General features: G+C 37.0%; 1 protein-coding gene across 1 annotated transcript in view; it reads right to left on the bottom strand.

The window, feature by feature from the left end:
* Positions 1–22,992, bottom strand: part of DNAH7 (dynein axonemal heavy chain 7) — a 249,362-nt gene that overhangs the window by 156,777 nt on the left and 69,593 nt on the right. The window contains exons 20-26 of the mRNA XM_061147985.1: positions 21,733–21,931; positions 19,084–19,224; positions 14,983–15,195; positions 12,338–12,447; positions 5,724–5,892; positions 2,806–2,908; positions 2,558–2,685 (exon numbers count right to left, since the gene is read on the bottom strand). Of these exons, the coding sequence (XP_061003968.1) occupies positions 2,558–2,685; positions 2,806–2,908; positions 5,724–5,892; positions 12,338–12,447; positions 14,983–15,195; positions 19,084–19,224; positions 21,733–21,931 (1,063 nt within the window). The remainder of the gene's footprint in view (positions 1–2,557; positions 2,686–2,805; positions 2,909–5,723; positions 5,893–12,337; positions 12,448–14,982; positions 15,196–19,083; positions 19,225–21,732; positions 21,932–22,992) is intronic.

Here is a 22,992-nt window from a genome sequence, read left to right as displayed (position 1 = left end):
GGACTGGTTCAAATGAATTCCTTTTAATGGCTGAGTAATATTCCATGGTGTATATGTACCACAGCTTCCTTATCCATTCATCTGCTGATGGGCATCTAGGTTGCTTCCATGTCCTGGCTATTATAAACAGTGCTGCGATGAACATTGGGGTGCACGTTTCTCTTTCAGATCTGGTTTCCTCAGTGTGTATGCCCAGAAGTGGGATTGCTGGGTCATATGGCAGTTCTATTTCCAGTTTTTTAAGAAATCTCCACACTGTTCTCCATAGCGGCTGTACTAGTTTGCATTCCCACCAACAGTGTAAGAGGGTTCCCTTTTCTCTACACCCTCTCCAGCATTTATTGCTTGTAGACTTTTGGATAGCAGCCATCTTGACTGGCGTGAAATGGTACCTCATTGTGGTTTTGATTTGCATTTCTCTGATACTGAGTGATGTTGAGCATCTTTTCATGTGTTTGTTAGCCATCTGTATGTCTTCTGTGGAGAAATGTCTGTTTAGTTCTTTGGCCCATTTTCTGATTGGGTCATTTATTTTTCTGGAATTGAGCTGCAGGAGTTGCTTGTATATTTTTGAGATTAGTCCTTTGTCTGTTGCTTCGTTTGCTATTATTTTCTCCCAATCTGAGGGCTGTCTTTTCACCTTGCTTACAGTTTCCTTTGTTGTGCAAAAACTTTTAAGTTTCATTAGGTCCCATTTGTTTATTTTTGCTTTTATTTCCAATATTCTGGGAGGTGGGTCATAGAGGATCCTGCTGTGAGCATTACTTTACTAGTGTGTGAGATGGGTGCAATTGTGCGGTAGTTTGAGCATTCTTTGGAATTGCCTTTCTTCGGGATTGGAATGAAAACTGACCTTTTCCAGTCCTGTGGCCACTGCTGAGTTTTCCAAATTTGCTGACATATTGAGGGCAACATTTTCACAGCATCATCTTTCAGGATTTGAAATAGCTCAACTGGAATTCCATCACCTCCACTAGCTTTGTTCGTAGTTATGCTTTCTAAGGCCCACTTGACTTCACTTCCCAGGATATCTGGCTCTAGGTGAGTGATCACACCATCATGATTATCTGGGTCGTGAAGATCTTTTTTGTACAGTTTTCTGTATTCTTGCCACCTCTTCTTAGTATCTTCTGCTGCTGTTAGGTCCATACCATTTCTGTCCTTTATTGAGCCCACCTTTGCATGAAATGTTCCCTTCGTAGCTCTGATTTTCTTGAATGATCTAGTATTTCGCATTCTATTGTTTTCCTCTATTTCTTTGCATTGATCACTGAGGAAGACTTTCTTATCTCTCCTTGCTATTCTTTGGAACTCTGCATTCAAATGGGTATATCTTTCCTTTTCTCCTTTGCTTTTCGCTTCCCTTCTTTTCACAGCTATTTGTAAGGCCTCCTCAGACAGCCATTTTGCTTTTTTCCAATGTATATTGGAAGGTATATTTTTTCCAAATGCATTTTGGAATAAAAAGTCACAAAATGCTTCTTAGATGAAGGAGGATTTACTAATTTCCATTTTTAAATCATACCTCCCTTCACAAAGGCAAGGTACTAAAACATCACATCAAGCAAAGAAAAGTGCAAGGAATAGAAATACCACAAAAATACTTGGCAGCAGTTGGTCCAATCAAAAGTTTTTTTGGTGGGAAAGAAAAATACCTCACCTAATCTAAGAAGCTATAATTCTAAAAATGTGAATAATGGAAGGAATGTAGGATTTAGAGTCAGCAAACTTGGTTTTGGATCTGCAATTACCACTGTATATTTTATTCAACATTTTTCTCCATGCACTAGCCATAAACTTACAGTTCACCAGAAAAGCATACAAAAGGTCTAAAAAAGATAGGGAGGAAAGGTCATATTTCACTAATAATCAAAGGTTTTTTTTTTTAAATGAAGATTCTAGTCTATCCAATTAGCTATTTTGTCCTTACAAGAAAACAAACAGTGCTAGGTATTAAGGAGAACTGAGAATTGATATGGGATGTAAATTGTTTCGACCTCTGTTAGAAGGCAATTCAGCAATACAGCTCTTGGTCCTATGAATCTCCCAACGAAATAATTTAAAATAGAGAAAAGCCTTAAGTAAAAATTTCCCATTGCAGTATTATCTATAATGAAGGAAAACTAAATGGAATCTAAATGTCAAACTGTAAACACAGTTCAATAAACTTATTTGCAGTTTGAATCATGTTCATAAAGATAGAAAAATGCCCATATTATAATATTAACATGAACAGACCTTCCCCCAGTATTCACAATTGTCTGATTTCAACATTTAATATTGAGGAATACCATATAGTAAACAGTAGAATGGCTACCTTTTCCAGTATTTCCTATGTTTTCTAATTTTTATACTTATGATCAGTTTTAAAATAGAAGTTCTGGAAATTGCATATTTTTAAAGGTAACCAAAGCTTTAAAATTTTTCTAAAATAGTTGTCTAAAATATAACATCTAAAAGGAAATGTTTTATGTAAAATTCAAGAGCATGTTCTTTTTATATATTAACTTTGTAAATCACGGAAAAGAAACAGATTATATAATTGCCTTCTCTGTACCTTTAGATTATCAGGCAGTTCTGATCGTCCAGCATATCCAGGGTTCATTGTTATAAAGACAGCACACGTGGGGTCAAGTTTTAATTCAGTTCCTTCAAACACCAGTAAATCAGCCCCTGCATTAATACCTGTGGGTAATCAAGAATGAAATGACTTAGCAATTCCACATGTAAATGTGACTCGTGCCATTCACCATGTCCTGTATTTCTACTGTTTTCACACAATGCAGAGACAAACTAGCCCATTACCTCTTTGGATAGTAAGAATTTGTTGAGCAACCACAGATAGCACTTCCAAATCAATTCTGTTAAACTCATCAAAGCAAGCCCAGGCTCCACAAGATAACAGTCCCTGGGAGAAAAGAGTAATGAGAATTTTCAATTTTATCTGATTGAATATTACAGTGAAATGTTGTATTTTCACCTCATCTCTTCACGGATTTAATATCCTATCAAGGAAATTGCTTATTCACCTTTATCTTTAAAGACAGCTTACTCTTTTATTACCAATTCATTATTCTGCATGAATAAAGAGTTTGATCAACTGAAAAATTTTCCAATTGATTTTTTTTTTTTACTTTCTCTGTGTATTTTTCGGCATTTAGATGTATATCTATAATTTCAAAGCCTTTCTTATTTTTTAGTTACAAGTTGATTTTATTCGCTTTTCCTTACGGACTCCGTAGAATGGATTATAATAATCCTTTAAATAAGGTGACTCCTGTTGTCAATGAGACTACCCTGTAACCTGAGTACCTTAATGACCAATTAACACCGTCTGAGGCTCCAGCTTGCAATTCTAACTTACATCCATCCCAAAAGTAACTATGTGCCATTTGGTCAAAGGAAAAACTGGAAAGTCAAACTTGAGTAGCTGAGTCCAAATTCAGATTAAATTTTAAAAATGCAAAAATGATTATTGAGTGTACATCCTCTAGATTGTATATGTATGTATGTATATTTCACTGAGTACCTAGTATGTGCAAGACATGATGCATGGCACTTTGTATATAAGGAAACTAAGGCTATGTCACATAAGATGTTAAGTATTTAGTACAATGCCACATATCTAATAGTGGCTAACCTTGGATTTGTGTATTAATTCATCTATTCAAACACACTGGATTAAACATGAACACCATGCATGTCAAAGAATAGTACATTTTCATTATTTAGTGAAGACTCTAAGACTTAGAAATCTAACACATGATATAATAAAAGGATTAGAAATCACAGAGAACAAAATGCTTATGAATTCACATGTTCAAAGAGTTATACAGATTGTGAGGTTCTAGTAAGATCTCTTGTCTTTTTAATTTTGTACCCCCATTATTCAGCATGATCCTAATACAAATTGTCCATATAATCAATACTTATCAATAACAAAACAATATTTTAATATATTAATCTATATCAAAGAATTAAGAATATTATTGTATGGATCTGAAAACTTAGTGCACACCAGAATTTTCTTGAAACATTTAGGAATATAATGGCTCTTTAAACTACACAGAGAACCTTTTAGATTTGCTGTTTATTTCTTTAATAATCATTACAGTGAGGTTGTATATCATTATAGAAGATGATTGAAATAATTACTGATCATTCAAATGTTTTATTCATATTTTACTTACTGTAATATTTTCCTTTCTTTTACTGTTATTCTAATTGTTTCAGTGTCACGAATACAGAAACTTCTTATGATCCAAATCTTTTATAAAACGACTAGGCCATATTTCAGCCAGGAATAGTTTACTGTATAAGGTAGGGTTGTTATACTATGTTTTGTTAGTGTGAGTATTTTTTTTTTAATCCTAAAACACATTTATTTGTTCTTTATTTATAATGTTTTTATACTGTGGGATAGCCTAGTAATTTTTTTTAAATTTGTTTATTTTTAATTGAAGGATAATTGCTTTACAATATTGCATTGGTTTCTGCCAGACATCAACACGAATCAGTCATAGGTACACAAATGATTTGAGTATTCTTTTAATGTTAACTTTTCCTGGAGATATCTGAAAGTTAAGGATTAAAGAATCATTAAATTGCAATTTGCAAGGTATACAAAAATAGAAATTAAAAAACAAGTAAGTGGAACTCATAATCCCACATGGATAATTTTCTGTTCAACTGTGCCACCTAATATTTTAAGGAACAACAAACTATAGCAACAAAGCATCAAATTGACCAGATGATCAAAGGTTACAGCAATGAATTTAGCCAGGGACTTTATATCTTTCACTCCCCCTTTTGCAATCTTACCAACTTGTAAGAGTGGGAGTCTGACTCAGAATAAGAAAAAACAAAAGGATTTCAGGTTCACCAAAAAGATTAAATAGAATGTGCCTATAAAAGTAAATTATTGAATCGTAACTCATTAATAATGAAGTCTTTAGAGAACTCATTATTTACATGATGCAATATAGCTCAGTTGGTAAAGAATCTGCCTGCAATGCAGGAGACCCAGGTTCAATTCCTGGGTCAGGAAGATCCACTGGAGAAGGGATAGGCTACCCACTTCAGTATTCTTGGGCCTGTCTTGTGGCTCAGCTGGTAAAGAATCTGCCTGCAGTGTGGGATACCTGGGTTCAATTGCTGGGTTGGGAAGATCCCCAGAGAGGGGAAAGGCTACCCACTCCAGTATTCTGGCCTGGAGAATTCCATGGACTAATGGGGTCACAAAGACTCGAACACAACTAAGCGACTTTCACTCAAATTAATGGTTCTCAAACTTCTAGCTGTCCAGTGCATTGAAGGGACACCACTCATTCATTACTATCAGGAATACTGACCCTTTATAAAGCAAGGACTGAAGAGGGAGGTAGAAAGTGTGAAAATGTCAGTCAGTTCAGTCATGTCCCACTCTGCAACCCAAAGGACTGCAGCCCACCAGGCTCCTCTGTCCATGGAAATCTATGGCAAGGATACTGGAGTGAGCTGCCATCCCCTTCTCCAGGGGATCTTCGTGACCTAGGGATTGAACCTGGGTCTCCTACGTTGCAGGCGGATTCTTTACTATCTGAGAGGGAGGTAGAACTCCTTCTCAAATAAGCTTTTAATATAAGTCTACTTATAGCAAGTCTTTTATTTGCATCAAATTATGTTTCATTATAAAAAGTCTTTCTGAGAAGTTATCATATCATAAATGAGGAGTTAACTCAAACCTTAAAGAATTTTCCTAGAGCCAGATAGTCCAACCCATCAGAGCAGTTGAAAACAACACATTGCTTTGCTACAGCTTTGGCTAAATCTTTAGTAGTTTCGGTCTTTCCCGTGCCAGCTGGCCCCTCAGGTGCTCCTCCAAGGTGCAGATGAAGGGCTCCAAACAAGGTTCTGAAATATAAGAAATAAACAATCTCTGTGTGATAATGTGATTTTTATATACACTCATAAAAAAAAATTTTAATCAAGAGCCAAATTTTCTATTTCCTTAGCAAAAATTCCTTCCTTCCTACTAACCTATGAAAATCTTTGTCTGTTTTATATTTTACCTCTGAATAGCTATACATGTGACAAAATCAGAACAAGCTCACCTTTGAAATTCAATGCTGACTTCTGGAGAATTCAGTTGATCCTGAACCATCCAATTACCCTACTGCAAGCATATGGAAATGCTACATAAAAAATGATGACTTTTGAAATATAGAACCATTTTTGAGAGAATGAAAAGCAAATTATCAAAGAAGAGGCAATGCATAGCTGGAAAAGTAATTACGTGCAAAGGCTGTAGAGGTGCACATTGGTTTAGAATTTGTAAATAAACACAAGTGCATTTATACCCACACAGAAACAACAGTTCTTAGAACTGAGCGAGCTGAGGAGCCGGAATGGATTCACTATTTAAACCCAGAAGGTTTGAAAGGTTGCCTTGGGCGTAAATGGGAACTAAAATTACTTCAGCAGCCTACTCAGGAGACAAAGAAGAGTCAATGAAGGGACAGGAAGCTTATACTTCATGCAGTGCCCAGTGAGAAATCAACATCATTCATAGAGGGTGGCATCAAATTTCCATTCCCTGGTAGCTCAGCTGGTAAAGAATCCACCTGCAATGCAGAAGACCCCAGTTTGATCCCTGGGTTGGAAAGATCTGCTGGAGAAAATCAACTTAATGTTTAAAATAAAAAGCTTTTAATAAGTCTGCTCATCTAATTTTACCTTATAACTTTCATTTCAGCCTCTATTTAAGTAGATAACAGATTGGGATTATGAAGTAGGTGGCTACTAAAAGTTGTTGGACTAAAAATTTGCAGCTGAAAACAGTGAGAAGAGTCAGAATTACTAACTCAATATACCCTGACAGTGTCCTAAAAACCTCAGTATTCCCTGACAGAATAATTGACATTAATCCAAATCAAAAGGATCAAATTATATTTAAAATATTCTCTTCTACAGAATAGAAAGCCCAGAGATAAATCCACGAACTTATGGACACCTTATCTTTGACAAAGGAGGCAAGGATATACAATGGAAAAAAGACAACCTCTTTAACAAGTGGTGCTGGGAAAACTGGTCAACCACTTGTAAAAGAATGAAACTAGAACACTTTCTAACACCATACACAAAAATAAACTCAAAATGGATTAAAGATCTAAATGTAAGACCAGAAACTATAAAACTCCTAGAGGAGAACATAGGCAAAACACTCTCCGACATAAATCACAGCAAGATCCTCTATGACCCACCTCCTAGAATATTGGAAATAAAAGCAAAAATAAACAAATGGGACCTAATGAAACTTAAAAGCTTTTGCACAACAAAGGAAACTATAAGTAAGGTGAAAAGACAGCCCTCAGATTGGGAGAAAATAATAGCAAATGAAGAAACAGACAAAGGATTAATCTCAAAAATATACAAGCAACTCCTGCAGCTCAATTCCAGAAAAATAAATGACCCAATCAAAAAATAGGCCAAAGAACTAAACAGACATTCCTACAAAGAAGACATACAGATGGCTAACAAACACATGAAAAGATGCTCAACATCACTCATTATCAGAGAAATGCAAATCAAAACCACAATGAGGTACCATTACACACCAGTCAGGATGGCTGCTATCCAAAAGTCTACAAGCAATAAATGCTGGAGAGGGTGTGGAGAAAAGGGAACCCTCTTACACTGTTGGTGGGAATGCAAACTAGTACAGCCGCTATGGAAAACAGTGTGGAGATTTCTTAAAAAACTGGAAATAGAACTGCCATATGACCCAGCAATCCCACTTCTGGGCATACACACTGAGGAAACCAGATCTGAAAGAGACACGTGAACCCCAATGTTCATCGCAGCACTGTTTATAATAGCCAGGACATGGAAGCAACCTAGATGCCCATCAGCAGATGAATGGATAAGGAAGCTGTGGTACATATACACCATGGAATATTACTCAGCCATTATAAAGAATTCATTTGAACCAGTCCTAATGAGATGGATGAAACTGGAGCCCATTATACAGAGTGAAGTAAGCCAGAAAGATAAAGAACATTACAGCATACTAACACATATATATGGAATTTAGAAAGATGGTAACGACAACCCTATATGCAAAACAGAAAAAGAGACACAGAAATACAAAACAGACTTTTGAACTCTGTGGGAGAATGTGAGGGTGGGATATTTCAAAAGAACAGCATGTATATTATCTATGGTGAAACAGATCACCAGCCCAGGTGGGATGCATGAGACAAGTGCTCGGGCCTGGTGCACTGGGAAGACCCAGAGGAATTGGGTGGAGAGGGAGGTGGGAGCGGGGATCGGGATGGGGAATACGTGTAAATCTATGGCTGATACATATCAATGTATGACAAAACCCACTGAAATGTTGTGAAGTAATTAGCCTCCAACTAATTAAAAAAAATATATAAATTTAAAAAAAAATGAGCTCACAGTTAAAACCAGAGAGAGAGATCAAAATTAAGAATCAGACTTGCAGTGACAAAGGCAGTTAGGCAGTTGGACAATGGTCTGAGAGGGCTACTGTATATATGGCACTCTGCCTTCTTTGGTATCCTGGTGGTTTAGGAAGATTTTAAATAAAAAGCAATAGACATCAGACAATTGTGAGGAAAAAAGGAAGTCAATCTCATAAAAGAGGAAACTTGAAATCTAGCAATAAAAATATAATCTCTTAACTTTTGAAAGTTCAATGAACAGAATAAATAGCAGAGAAAACATACAGAAACAGAATTATGCACTAGAAGATAAGTAGGAGGAAATCACCCAGGGAGAGAGGCCAACAATAAGAAAAGTTAAAGACACAGAAGAAAGAAGGAAGAGAATAGGGAAAAGGCAAAATTCTAAAAACAATGGCTGAAAATTTGCTAGAATTGAAGAAAGGTATTAACTGGAAAACGTTCCAAGGAGGATAAATAAAAACTCTTTCACATCTAATAACATCCAGTGAACATCAACAATAAAGAGAACACTTTAAAAACTACAATGGAGAAAGTTACTTATAAAGGAATAACACTAATAATTAGAATAATAGGCTAGTCAGCAGTAGCAATAAATACCAGTAGAATCACATCTTTGGAGAGCTGAGGGGAAAGTACCGTTCATCTTCAGTTGACTGAGCGACTTCACTCACTCACTCACAATCTATCACAGAAGGAAATGGCAACCCACTCCAGCACACTTGCCTGGAAAATCCCATGGACGGAGAAGCCTGGTAGGCTACAGTCCATGGGGTCACAAAGAATCGGACACGACTGAGCAGCTTCACTTTTCAATCTATTGGAAAAGACCCTGATCCTGAGAAAAATTTAGGGCAGGAGGAAAAGAGGGTGGCAGAAGATGAGATGGTTGGATGGCATCATCGACTAAATGGGCATGAGTTTGAACAAACTCTGGGAGACAGTGAAGGACAGGGAAGTCTGGTGTGCTGCAGTACATGGGGTCTCAAAGAGTTGGACACAACTGAGAGACTGAACAAAAACAATCTAGTGAAGACCAAGAAAAAAAGAATAAGAGGCATTTTAACTTGTATGCAGAGTACATCATGCGAAATGCAGGGCTGGATGAAGCTGGAATCAAGATTGCCAGGAGAAATATCAGTAACCTCAGATATGCAGATGACACCACCCTTATGACAGAAAGCAAAGAAGAACTAAAGAGCCTCTTGATGAAGGTGAAAGAGGAAAGTGAAAAAACTGGCTTAAAATTCAACATTAAAAAATGAAGACTGCGGCATCTGGTCCCATCACTTCATGGCAAAGAGATGGGGAAACAATAGAAACTGTGACAGACTATTTTCTTGGGCTCCAAAATCACTGCAGATGGTGACTGCAGCCATGAAATTAAAAGATGCTTACTCCTTGGAAGAAAAGCTATGACAAACCTAGACAGCGTATTAAAAGCTACAATGAACCTATTAAAAAGCAGAGACATTACTTTGCCAACGAAGGTCTGTATAGTCAAAGCTATGGTGTTTCCAGTAGTCATGTATTTATGTGAGAGTTGGACCATAAAGAAGGCTGAGTGCCAAAGAATTGATGCTTTTGAACTGTGCTGTTGGAGAAGACTCTTGAGAGGCCCTTGGACTGCAAGGAGATCCAACCAGTCAGTCCTAAAGGAAATCAGTCCTGAATATTCACTGGAAGAACTGATGCTGAAGTTGAAGCTCCAATACTAAGAGTCGACTCATTGGAAAAGAACCTGATGCTGGGAAAGATTGAAGACAGGGGGAGAAGGGGACAACAGAGGATGGGATGGTTGGATGGCATTACCAACTCAGTGGGCATGAGTTGAGCAAGCTCCATGAGATGGTGAAGGACAGGGAGGCCTGGCGTGCTGCAGTCCATGGGGTCACAAAGAGTTGGAAACAACTGAGTGACTAAACAACAACAAAGAGGCATTTTTAGATAAATACTGGTATAGCTCACTACTTCTAGAGCCTCACTTGAACAATGACTAAAAGTTATTGCTTCAGAAGGAGAAAAATTAAACCAAAAATTAGACAAAGGAAAAAGCCATGGTGAGTAAAGACAATGATAAAATCTTTGGCAAACCTACCTACATATTAGTTGTAAAAATGTGTAATAAATAGAGATCAGCTTGTATTAGAATTTTGACTAAACCTCCAAGCAGAGAGCTTTAAAATACTTAGTCAAGAGGATGCCTGTAGTTTCTCCTGATGGCAGAGTAGGGGAAAGCAGGGACAGTAAGAAAGATGCACTCTTACTGACGGCAAAACACAAGTGCATCACCTGACAAGATCTAGATCCTACTGGCAGGGAGCCAGGCTTGAGTTAAGCTGAATGGGCCCAGGTGCAGTAGACCCACGTAGAATCAGAGAAGACCCCAGGAGGAGGGTCTGTGTGTGGTGGACCTCAATAGAGGCTAAAGCAAAAGTCACCAGAAGCCAGCCAGAGAAGGCATTTTTCACAGGTGGGAGGATCAGGTGATCGGGGGCTTCCCAAAACCCACATGAACATCCCTTGGGACATCTGGTACATCTGAACTTGTGCCATCATGGAAGGCACTAGATAGCAAAAGATAGTTGTTACCCAAGACACCTGTCACCTGTAAACCTACCTCTCCCTTTCCTTCACCTTTCCTCTATCAACTTCCAACACTGGAGAAGCCAAAAGGAAGGGCTATTGAGGGGAGGGTGCAATGGATAGGGATAATAATGACAAAAAGATTGACCACATTTATCAATACCTTCCCAAATGCAGGCCACAAGCTTGAGTCAAGCTTGAACTGGGAGGAAGGGACATTTTAAACTGTACAAAAAATAGTAACTCATTTTATACCTAAATGGACTTTTAACATCTGAAAAGAATAACTCTATTTATTAATATATTAGAGTCACCAGAAAGAGTAGGGAATATCCGAGAAAGAGGAGAGTACCCTAGATTTTATCCATAAATGGGGATAATATTTGATAGAGCAAGTTTAAAAGAATGATGATAAAAAAGGATAAAACTGCTTTCTGCTTGCATCCGGAAACTAGTTTAGTCAATAAACTACTTAGAGTTGGAAGAAAATGAAAAAATGAAGTTTAATTTAGTATTTAAAAAATCTGGAATATGGTGAACGGAAACTGGAAGTTAAAAATACATGTCTTCTATTATTCAGAAGGACAACAGAAAATAACGTACACATAAATACCTATGAGGTATACAACGGAGCTATCCACCAGCATGTGTGTGGTGAAGCCTCATAGGAGAGAGGCCTTGGCTGGAGGCGCTGGTTTGAGGATCTTCAGGATGTGGGCTATTCAAGCCTGAGAGTAGAGACTTCCCTGGTGGTCCAGGGGCTACGACTCTGAGCTCTCAATGCAGATAGCCCCGCGTTCAATTCCTGGTCAGGGAGCTAGATCCCGCATGCCACAGCTAAGAGTTCTCATACCACAACAAAGATCAAACCCCCCACATGCCACAGCTAAGACCACGTGCAGCCAAACGCATACATAAAGACGTTTTTTAAAAAGTCTAAGAGCAGACGAGAACATCAGGAAGCCGTGAAGCAGGACACAAAGCGCTACATGAAAATACAGTCCAAGGGGTGAGGCAGGAGCCTCCAATCATCCAAGGGAGCGGTCAGGACAGCTCAGGAAGGAGGGGAAACCGACAATGCGGAGTGACAGCGCTGCCCGGCAGCACTCAGGGCTGAGAGGTCTACAGAGGACGAGGTCAGCAGAGAAAGAAATGGACGTCGAGTTGCGAAAAGAATAGTCCAGGAAAGGTAACAGAGGATATATTTTGGTACTTAAAAAAATTAAGTGATCTAGAAATGAGTGAAAGTTTTTTTTCCAATTAGATCTTTAAATAAATGAGTTTACCTGTAACATCTGTCAGTGAGTGGAGTAATAACCAGCCTAGGGGAATTGCCCAGATATTCATATCCATATCGTAAACCAGCATTGATCATCTTTGTTTCTAAATTATTTTCCTAATATAAATCAGACAAAATGAAGTTAGCTTAAACTGTAAAATTTAAATAATATGAAATCTCAAGCTCTTTAATAAATAATAGCCATGCTATAAACAATATCTTTAAAATTCACTTTTCAGACATCATTTAATTCAGTAGAAGAATTCAATATCTAATTTCCTTGGATAAGATTTGAAGTCACTGGCTTCAAGTTTTCCCATATAACTTTGGAAAATATATTTGTTTTTCTCATATTTTCTTTAAGTTTGCTAACACTATTTTATTAAGGTATAACTGACATATACAATATTATATTAGTTTCAGGTATATAACATAATGATTCCATTCTTACATTTATTACAGAATGATCATCATAATAAATCAACACTCATCATCATACATAGTAACAGAAATTTTTTCCTGTGAGAACTTTGAAGATCTACTCTTAGCAACTTTCAAGCATGCAAAACAGTATTATTAACTACTGTTGTCATGCTGTATATTACATTCCCATGAATTACTTGTTTTGTACTCGGAAGTTTGAACCTTTTGACTCCCTTCACCCATTTCTCTCACCTCTCGACCCGCACCCCCAGCCTTTGGGAACCCCCAGTCTGTTTTCTTTATCTATCAGCTTGTTTCATGTTGTTCTTTGTTTTATTTTCTTTTGTTTTTTAGATTCCACATATAAGTGAGATCCCATGGTATGTGTTCTTTATTTTGGATTTAACCTCTCATTAGGTATATAGTTTGCAAATATTTTCTCCTATTCAGTAGGCTGCCTTCTCATTCTGCTGGTGGTCTTCCTTGATGTACAAAAGGCCTTTAGTTTGATATAGTCCCACTTGGGTTTTTTTTTTTTTGCTTTTGTTGCCTTTGATTTGGGTGACAAATTTTTTAAAAATCTCTATTACCAAAGTCAAGGAGCTTATCATCAAGGTTTTCCTCTAAGAGTTTTATGGTTTCAGGTCTTACACTAAATTCTTTAATCCATTTTGAGTTAATTTTGAGGTATGATGTAAGATAATGGTCCTATTTCATTCTTTTGCATGTGGTTTTCCAGTTTTCCCAACACCATTTATTAAAGAGATTGTCCTTTCCACATTTTATATTCTTGGTTCCTTTGTCATAAATTACCATACATATGTAGATTTATTTCTGGACTCTGTTTTGTTCCAGTGATCTATGTGTCTGTTTTTATGGCAATACCATACTGGTTTTATTACTTAAGCTTTAGCTTCATTTATTACTTTAGCTTTGTAATATAACTTGAAATCAGGAAGTGTGATGCTTCCAGCTTTGTTCTTTCTCAAGATTGCTTTTCTATTTGGGGTTTTTTCTGTTTCCATAAAAAATATTAGGATTGTTAGTTCTGTTTTTTGTGAAATATGCCATTGGAATTTTGATAGAAATTTTAAAATCTGTAGATTGCTTTGGGAAGTATGGACATTTTAACTATGTTAATCCTTCCAATCCATGAACACAGATCTTTCCCTTTATTCGTGTCTTAAATTTCTTTCATTACTGTCTTATAGTTTTCAGTTTATAGGGCCTTCACCTTTTTGGTTAAATTTATTCCTAGGTATTTTATTTTTTTGAGCAATTATAAATGGGATTGCTTTCTTAATTATTCTTTTAGATAGTTCATTATTCTTCTATATTTTCAATCATTTGTTCCATGAGTTTTCACTATAGAGTATTATCATCATCACCATTTTATATGTAAGGAAGCTGGTGCCTGAAGAAAGCAACTTAACTTGCCAATGCCACACAACTGGTAAGGGGAAGATACAGCATTAGAAGCTATGATTCCACAGTCTGAGCTCCTAACCACTATGCACACAGCCTCATACAGTGTTCCAGGGTTCTGGTTCTTTTATCTCTTCTCCTTCCACTCCACACACCCCCAAAACTTTTCACAAAAGTGACTACAATGAGAATTTTCGAGTCTGTTATCTCCAGTCGTCAGCGCTCTCTTCCCACCCTCAACAGGCCCAACCTTGCTCACTGTACTGTTTCTGCTCCTCCTGCTCCCCTGACGGTGACTGCCCTCACCAGCCACCCAGGTCTGCTGATAGAAGCCTTCCTCCAGATCATATTTCAGGTTCCTTCAACTGATCAGTAAGAGAAAAGTTCAATGACTAAATCAGACTGAAACATTCTGATTTGTACATTCTTTAGATATATCAGGAATCAAAAAAAATTTTTTTAACTGATTAGTTTCAACATTTTGCAGATTCAGCAAGCATAATGATTAATTTCAACTGAGTAAGTTCTTATAATTCCTCATAGTTTTTGCGTGTCTATATGTGAATATGTATTTCTATGTAACTATGTATTTGGATATAGATATACACATAGTTTTCGTACACATGACATACAGTTTTTGGCTGCCTTAATCTTCAATGCAGTAAAGGCTTGTTTGGGTATAGTTAGCCATCAGCAAGAAAAATTCTGTATTACCAATACTATCACCTATGTGAGCTAGCAAGAACAAATTAAACAGTTGTGATCTGAAATTGCTGTATAATAACATTCAGTGATACTACTTACTTGCCAATAGTACCTAAGCTGACTTAACCATTCAAAGTCCGAGTCATCACTAACTTTCTTTTTAACAAGTGTTGTGAGAACATCTCTAGCATGGACATCCAGCACCACAAGGGCTCCCAGAGTAACACGATTTTGCTTGGACAATTTGCCACGAACCAAGGTGACAATATCATCAATTTGCTTGTTACATTTTCCCAAATATTCCTCAAGGGCCTGAAAGAAAATATGATATAATTACTCAATGTGGTCAGAATCCCTTTGAACAAAAATTTTTTGACCTAGCACATATACAGAGTAGAGTATTATCTACATTTTTATCATAACTTGCCATACTGCACAACTTAAAAATAATCAATTTCTTTTTACTACAAAGGTATTAGGTTTTCAACGGCAATGACCTTTCAATTGAAAAATCTTTCAGTGGGAAAGATTGAAGGCAAAAGGAAAAAGAGGCAGCAGAGGATAAGATGGTTAGATAACATCACTGACTCAACATGAATCTGAACAAACTCCAGGAGATAGTGGAGGACAGAGGAGCCTGGAATGCTACAGTCTATGAGGTCGCAGAGTCAAAGATGACCTAGCAACTGAACAACAAAAACAAATGAGGTGAACAATCTCAATCAGGCCAGGCAAAGTAAACATACATGGTCTGTGGCTATCCAACACACTTCCCTTTCTTTCACGCCTGTATGTTCTGTGGTTGGGGTGAGCTGTCAATCATGTTGTCCCATCTCCAAAGCAACATGAGGGAGTGTGTGTGTGACTAACCAGAGAGAATCCCAATTCTTTCCAAGGACTACTATACTGATAGGAAGAAAGGTGCTTTTTACAAGACTTGGAAGACTCTGAGTATACTAATCTGAAGTTACTGAAAGCCTTCGCCCTCACTGCGGAATAAAGCCCACAGAGACCAGCAGAGATGAAAAACAGATGACAAAAGAGAAACTGCAACAGTGACGAACAGAGATCCTAACTCCAAACGCTCTGTCTTAGATCCCATGAGTCCTTCTAGTACTCACAGGGAGCTGTGAGTCCCAAAAGCTTCTGAGTAGGATTTGATGCTGGGAAAGACTGAGGGCAGGAGGAGAAGGCGGCGGCAGAGGATGAGATGGCTGGATGGCGTCACTGACTCAATGGACATGAGTTTGAGCAAACTCCAGGAGATAGTGAAGGGCAGGGAAGACCGGTGTGTTGTAGTCCATTACATCACAGACACGACTTAGCGACTGAACAGCAATAACAAGAATTTACTATTTATATTAGCAGGATATATTTTTATTGTACTAGAAAAGCCAGACTTAAAACTAAAATTTAGCTTCGAACTCTGATAAATTAAGTTCTTTAGGAACTACATCTTATGAATCATTGAGAATTCAGATCAGCTAAATTGAAAAAATCATGATACTAAATTGTTTTTGTTATATTTTCTTCATTGTAAACTGTTCTGTACAGTAAACTAATGAATCTGAAGATAACTACTATTATATAATCTGCCAAATCTGGTCTGGAATAAAATTTATTTATCATACTTCAGTTCAGTTCAGTTACTTAGTCATGTCCGACTCTTTCTGATCCCATGGACTGCAGCACATCAGGCTTCCCTGACTATCACCAACTCCTGGAGCTTGCTCAAACTCATGTCCATTGAATTGATGATATGCACAATGATACATTTACTCAAAATCATATAAATATTTTCAATAACCCAAGTGTTGGTTACTTCATTCATTTTTAGCCCCTCTAATGCCTCATACGGACTAGTTCCACAGTCAATATTCTTTGAATAAATAAACAGAAATGGATTCTGAGGGGAACAGGTCCTCTGGGAGCAGGACATACAACAAGGTGTCATTATAGCATTAGGCTCTAGACAACCTGGGGTGTCTGCAGCGAGTGGAAATGCCTAGTCTTCTCTGAGGCTGCCAAGAAGCCTCCAGCTACTCAAGTAAAGTCATCAGTCTCAGATGTGAACCACACATTAATTAAGGAAAAAGTTATCAACATGTAAAATACTAAAACATATGCTATCCTCCCAAAATAGAACTACATATTAAATTTTCTTAAATCATCAATGCTTTAGAATACTAAAGCATATGCTCTCCTGATGCTGCTTCAGAACTTAAATAAACCAAACACGCATGAGATGTGGGCAGGGACAAGGTCCATGGGCAGCAGATGAACGGCATACTGATGCAGAGGACTCACAAGCAGAGGAAAAAGAAAAGAAACTTTAAGGACACATACTATGTAAAACACCACAAAATACAACAGAGGAGGACAGTCTAGCAAGGAACGGCAAAGACTTTCTAAATCCCACTAATTACAGCTTTAGAGGGCCTACATCTATGAAGCTGGGTTCCCCTGGAATAACAGTCACCCAAGGCATGGATTCTCCTTTTGTCTTTCTCCGTGAATGTGTACCACATTAAGTGACAGAAAAAATGGAGCAAACTAATACATGAGTGAATAAATAACCTCATCTCAGTATCAGTATACTGATGTAAACCAAGGGGAAAAACCCTATTTGTGTCTTTATATGATATGGTAAGAATTGCAGGCTGATAGCTTTGAGCAGAGGACACACCGAAATGGAATGACCTGAGCTGTGTGTCTCTTGAGACTCAAATTATGCTTTGGGGAGGTGAGCAGAAACAAGAAAGGTTTACACGTAAATCCTCTACCTCAACTCCTACCAATCCTACCAGACAAAAATATGGTTTTGGCAGATGGGTGGAGCTTAATTGACATCACATTTAAACCTTAAACTGAAGAAACATGGAAGAAGCCTGTGAATTTGCCTGGTTTGCTCACACTTGTTTCTTTGTCCCCTCTGTTTCCCACAACAACGAATGAGAACACTGTCCTGGTGGTTTGGGGCCAGCGAGGAGTAAGATCCAAGGCTACACGTATCCCCAGTAACCCACACGGGCATTGGAGGAATCCCGCTGTGTGGGGAGGTAGCTGAATGGTAGCTTCACAGTGAAAAGACAAAATGCAGATTCTGGACCCACTGGGGAAAAAAGAAAAATGCACATGGAGACAGAGAGCCAAGAGTCCAGGAGTATCCCAGGGCTTACTGCAGTAGGAGAAACCCTCACTCCCGAGCCCCGATTTCTATGAAGTAAGACCTCTTTCCCTAAAAGCCCTGACATCTTTATTCTTCCCCAGAGGAGAAATAAGTGACTTGTTGGTAAGTTGGAATCAACTAAGCATGTGTTACTCAGCTCCTTCCTCTATGACATCTGTGTGCTTACAAGGAATACAAGACTCTCAAACCCAACACTCAGTGTTCACCAATACCTTACAGACTACAATGCCAAACTTCATGTAAAAAATGTTTAAAACTCATGGTTTTAAACAACATCTGCAATTGCTGGATTCTGATTGGCCCATCAGTCAAGTGAAAGTTGATCTGCTTGAAATCCTACTTTAAGGATAAGAATGTTGCACTGAATGCAGTTTCTGTTTTTAATTAATAATAGCAATTCAGTTAATAATAGTAAATTCAGATATCTTCTAGAATAATTAAAATAAAGCTTTACTCAAAATATTACCTAAAAATTAATACAAAAAAAAAAACAAAAATAGTCAAAACAAGTCAATTAATATCTTGTCTTCACAGGGCTTCGTAGGTGGCACTAGAGGTAAAGAACCCTCCTGCCAATGCAGGAGATGAAAGCGACACAGGTTCAGTTCCTGGGTCTGGAAGATCCCCTGGAGGAGGAAATGGCAACTCACTCCAGTATTCTTGCCTGGAGAATCCCATGGACAGAGGAGCCTGGCGGGCTACCGTCCATAGGGTCGCAAAGAGTTAGATATGACTAAGCAACTTACCACAGCATACCTCATAGTGTACTTTCATTGAGGGCATAAGACAGAATTATATTATGTAATTCCTCCTAATCCTTCTAAGTTTAGGAAGTTTCTTTGTCCTACTATCACTATTTCTGAAAGCATAAAAATGTATATAATAACAAGATTGAGGCTCCAGTATCCTTGGCTTTTGGGTGGATGGTCTTAATTTTTTAGAATAATTGTATTTTGGCAATAATCACTATTAAAGAAATGCGGAAAAACCTTGGGGTAATAAAAACTTACCTCTTGTCCTTTTGCAATAGATGTTTGTACTTCTAATGTCCAATAGGTCTGGGATACACAGAGAACTGTTTGTCCAGGCCACTCTCTTACCCAGTTAATTCGTTCATTTTGTGTATAGGCAAGAATCGCGTCTTTAATTACCTAATTGAAAAAGAAAATGCTTAAAGGTAAACAGTTTCACACTTAACTTGAACAAGCTAAACAATGAAGAGCTAACTCCTAAATGGATTAACTTGTACTGCTCTACTTCTTACATTTTAGCCAATTATGAATATTCAAATCATGTGAGTAGACTAAAGTTTTTTCATACACCTGTGAGCAAAAAAAAATACTATATAGCATTTTATTTTGCTGATATATAATCTATTTGTATGAACCACATTATATGAAATATTTCTTTGACCAGCCAAAGATGTCCTAGATACTTTTGGACTGAAAAACAAAAGCAATTTTATTACAAAACGTAAGTTCAAGTAAATCCAAAATGAGGTCCTTCAAATTCAGATAATTACTTACTTTGAATTTAATCAGATCCCCACTGAGCCATGTGCACATGTGTACATGCACATTAGGCAAACTACATAACTCCACTTAAGTTTTTCCTATTTCCAGATCTCGCTCCCCTTGATGTTAAAGGCTATGCTGACAGGGTGGATACTGACTTCATTCACAGAGGGCTGAGAGCTGTAAATTAAGGAAGTCTAAGTCATGTGCTTTGCTCCATATATTTTCAGTGGATCCATAGATCCCCTTTTTCAATCAGTCTAATTTATTATATCAACCAAAAATAGCAAGGTCTAGGAGGTGATAGCCACGTCAATGTTTGAATTTCTGAAAAGGTTGTCAAAATTACATTTTTATGAGAAATATATAAGGATAGGTGAACCTTTCTGGACTTCTATAGTTTAGCTAGGATATTTACAGAGCTGAATTGAAATGAAGGGCAATGCTGACTATTGATAATAAAGAAAATGTATTAATAAAAGGCCAGAAGTAGCCACAGAAAAGGCAGGTGAAAAGGGAGAGATGGAGAAACATTGGAAAGACTAAAAGGAACAGTAGAGAAATGCCAAGGATGAACTATATATGTGTTCTAGAAGGATTCTGTGGCGAAAACGAGAAAGAAGCATATAATCTAATTCACAGATTTCTATATAGTTGGAAGAGGACAAACATGATTATAGAAAGTTCTGATATCATATATAAGATATATTACAAAACTGTGTATACCATATATAAAAATTACATATATTTTGGTGGTAGCAATCTACATTAAACCCATGATAACACAATGAGATAAGAGGCAAAGGTGCCAAGAACATGATATTTTATCATTTACAAATGAAACAAAATTCACTTACTTTAGGCAGACATGCCTTTCAAGCATGCAAATAACATACAGCACAACACAGTAACACATGTCTCCTATCTGTAGTATTTTATATTGCATTTACTTGCATTTTCCCACCAACTTACACATGAACATTTGGAAAAGATATTTCCTACACCCAACTTAATGGTCTGAAATGGCAGCCAAAATATTTTATCTGAATACATTGCAAAATTAAAAGATTAGTTGAAATAATATTAAATATGTCTAAAATAATGAGTTATCACTGCACACATCAATTAATAAACCATATAATCAATTTAAGTAGTGGTCAAAGTAGAATTCATTTAATTGTTAATAGATACATAAATGAAAACACTATTTGTCAATACTTAGCAAGACCTATGGAAGCTCATTCTCTTTTATCCAGTCATCCTATATATATAAGGTATCATGAGAAAACAAATAATTCAAAGAAGGCATTTCTATCATAAGGACATTCATTATAATTTAGTCCATAATAGGAAGAAATGGGAAACTGTCCAAAAGATTTTACATCTATTGAAAAAATAAAATTCAAGCAGATACTAAAATTATATTTGAGAGAAAGGGGCATTAAGGTACATGATGTATATTTAATACCTGGATTCCAGTGAATTTTTCAATAATGTATGATAGAATTTGAAAACTTAGTGAAAACTGTGTTGATTAGGACCTGATGCCATGTTTCCTTCTAGTTCTTGCTCTCAAGCTTCCCTGATGAATCATGACTTTTATTCTTGGTAAGGAACTTGAATGATAAGTTCACACTATGGTAAAAAATGAATTTAACTGCTCAACTAATATCTATTTGTCTCCATGACTTAAAATTCTCTAGTAACAAAAAAATTATTACAAATGATTGAGATGATAATGTGTTAATGTGAGATGTGAAGTAACTGTTAAAGATTTTTCTAACGTTTTGGTAGATATGTTACATATGCACAGAACAAAAGGAAGCAGCATAGAGACTGATTTGAAACTATAGAGAGGTGATTCCTAGACAAGACTAGAGAGAGACCATGTAGATCAAAGTGTATCTAATACCAAAAGCACAAGAAACGAGACAGACTCCAGACTAAAACCCAAGTGTTTTATAATATGCATTGCTTTTCAAGTGAGTCATTACAAAAACAGTACCACAGACCATTTCGCCTTCAATCTATTATAACTGAATTGATAATTTATGACTCAGTTTGTCTAAATAACAGTGCATTTATCAGTAATACATTAACATTCTATCATCTTTACTAGAAATAATAATAAATATAGCCAGCTACCTTGTGGATGGATTTAATCATAACTCTCTCTAACTCAACCAACCACTTCTCCACTTGACCTCTGGCTTTGGCTGTTGAAATGGTGTCTACGAGTTCCACCACCTCTCCCTCACTACTCTTCATGTGAGTAATGTCCAAACTTTCTGTAAATTCCACCTTTGCAATTCCTTCAAAACATTTCTTCAAGTGAGGCTGCACTCTGTCAGAAAAAAGAATGTTTAAAAGAATTAACCAAATATAAGAATTCCCTAAATATCAATGTTCTGTGTATTCCAAACTTTATTCAAAATTCATAAATGTGCATTATGTGTGAGGCCCCTGCTAGATGCTGCAGATGAAGTGTTGAAGGGGGAAAAAAAAACATACATATGGAATATACATACATGAGTAACTGGGAGGTCATCATTAATTGAATAATCACAAAAGACCTATAAAATTACAACTATTATAAGAGCTACATGAGGCTTTGTTTCCAGCACAAAGAATTGAAAGACATTAAAAGTAATATAAGGACCAAATCAGCCTTGACCAACAGATAAAACACTCATCTGAAGAATCTTCAAATGCACCAAAGTATATTGATATTTCAACTGGGATCTTCAGAGACTGCTTGCAAATTACACAACAGGATTAGAACTTCAAATAAATCAACTACTTGGAAGGTGCCCAACTTTGGTCTACACACTGTAATATAGATGGAACTGACTAAATTCCTCATTTCTGGCATGTTTTAGATTACTTATCTCTTACTCTGAAAGCATAAGACACAAAACTAAGGACTGTAACAAATACCTAATCACTGTCTGATATATACCAGACACCCTTCTAAGGAATCAAGAATCAGCTGTAGGGAGAAAAAGGTATAAAACCTCAGCCATTTATGGAGCTTATGTTCTGCTGGAGGAAATCGAACAGTAAGCAAATGAGCACATTATAGAGTAAGCCAGGTGACAAAAAAAAGCGTGCTGAAAAAAAAAAAAAAAGGCAGAGAAGATAATCAGGAAAGGCGATTAGGGGGTGCTGGAAGGGGCTGCAATCCAGTGACCAGGGAAGGCCCTCCTGAGCGGCGGGTGTTTAAGCCGGCTTTGCAGAGCACATCATGAGAAATGCCAGACTGGATGAAACACGAGCTGGAATCAAGAATGCCGGGAGAAATATCAATAACCTCAGATATGCAGATGATATCATTCTAATGGCAGAAAGTGAAGAGGAACTAAAGAGCCTCTTGATGAAGGTGGAGGCGAGAATGAAAAAAGCTAG

This window comes from Dama dama, chromosome 8 (assembly GCF_033118175.1).
Source record: "Dama dama isolate Ldn47 chromosome 8, ASM3311817v1, whole genome shotgun sequence".
NCBI classification, from domain to species: Eukaryota; Metazoa; Chordata; class Mammalia; order Artiodactyla; family Cervidae; genus Dama; species Dama dama.
The sequence above is the reverse complement of the archived record's forward strand: the minus strand, read 5'-3'. Positions and strand labels throughout refer to the sequence as shown.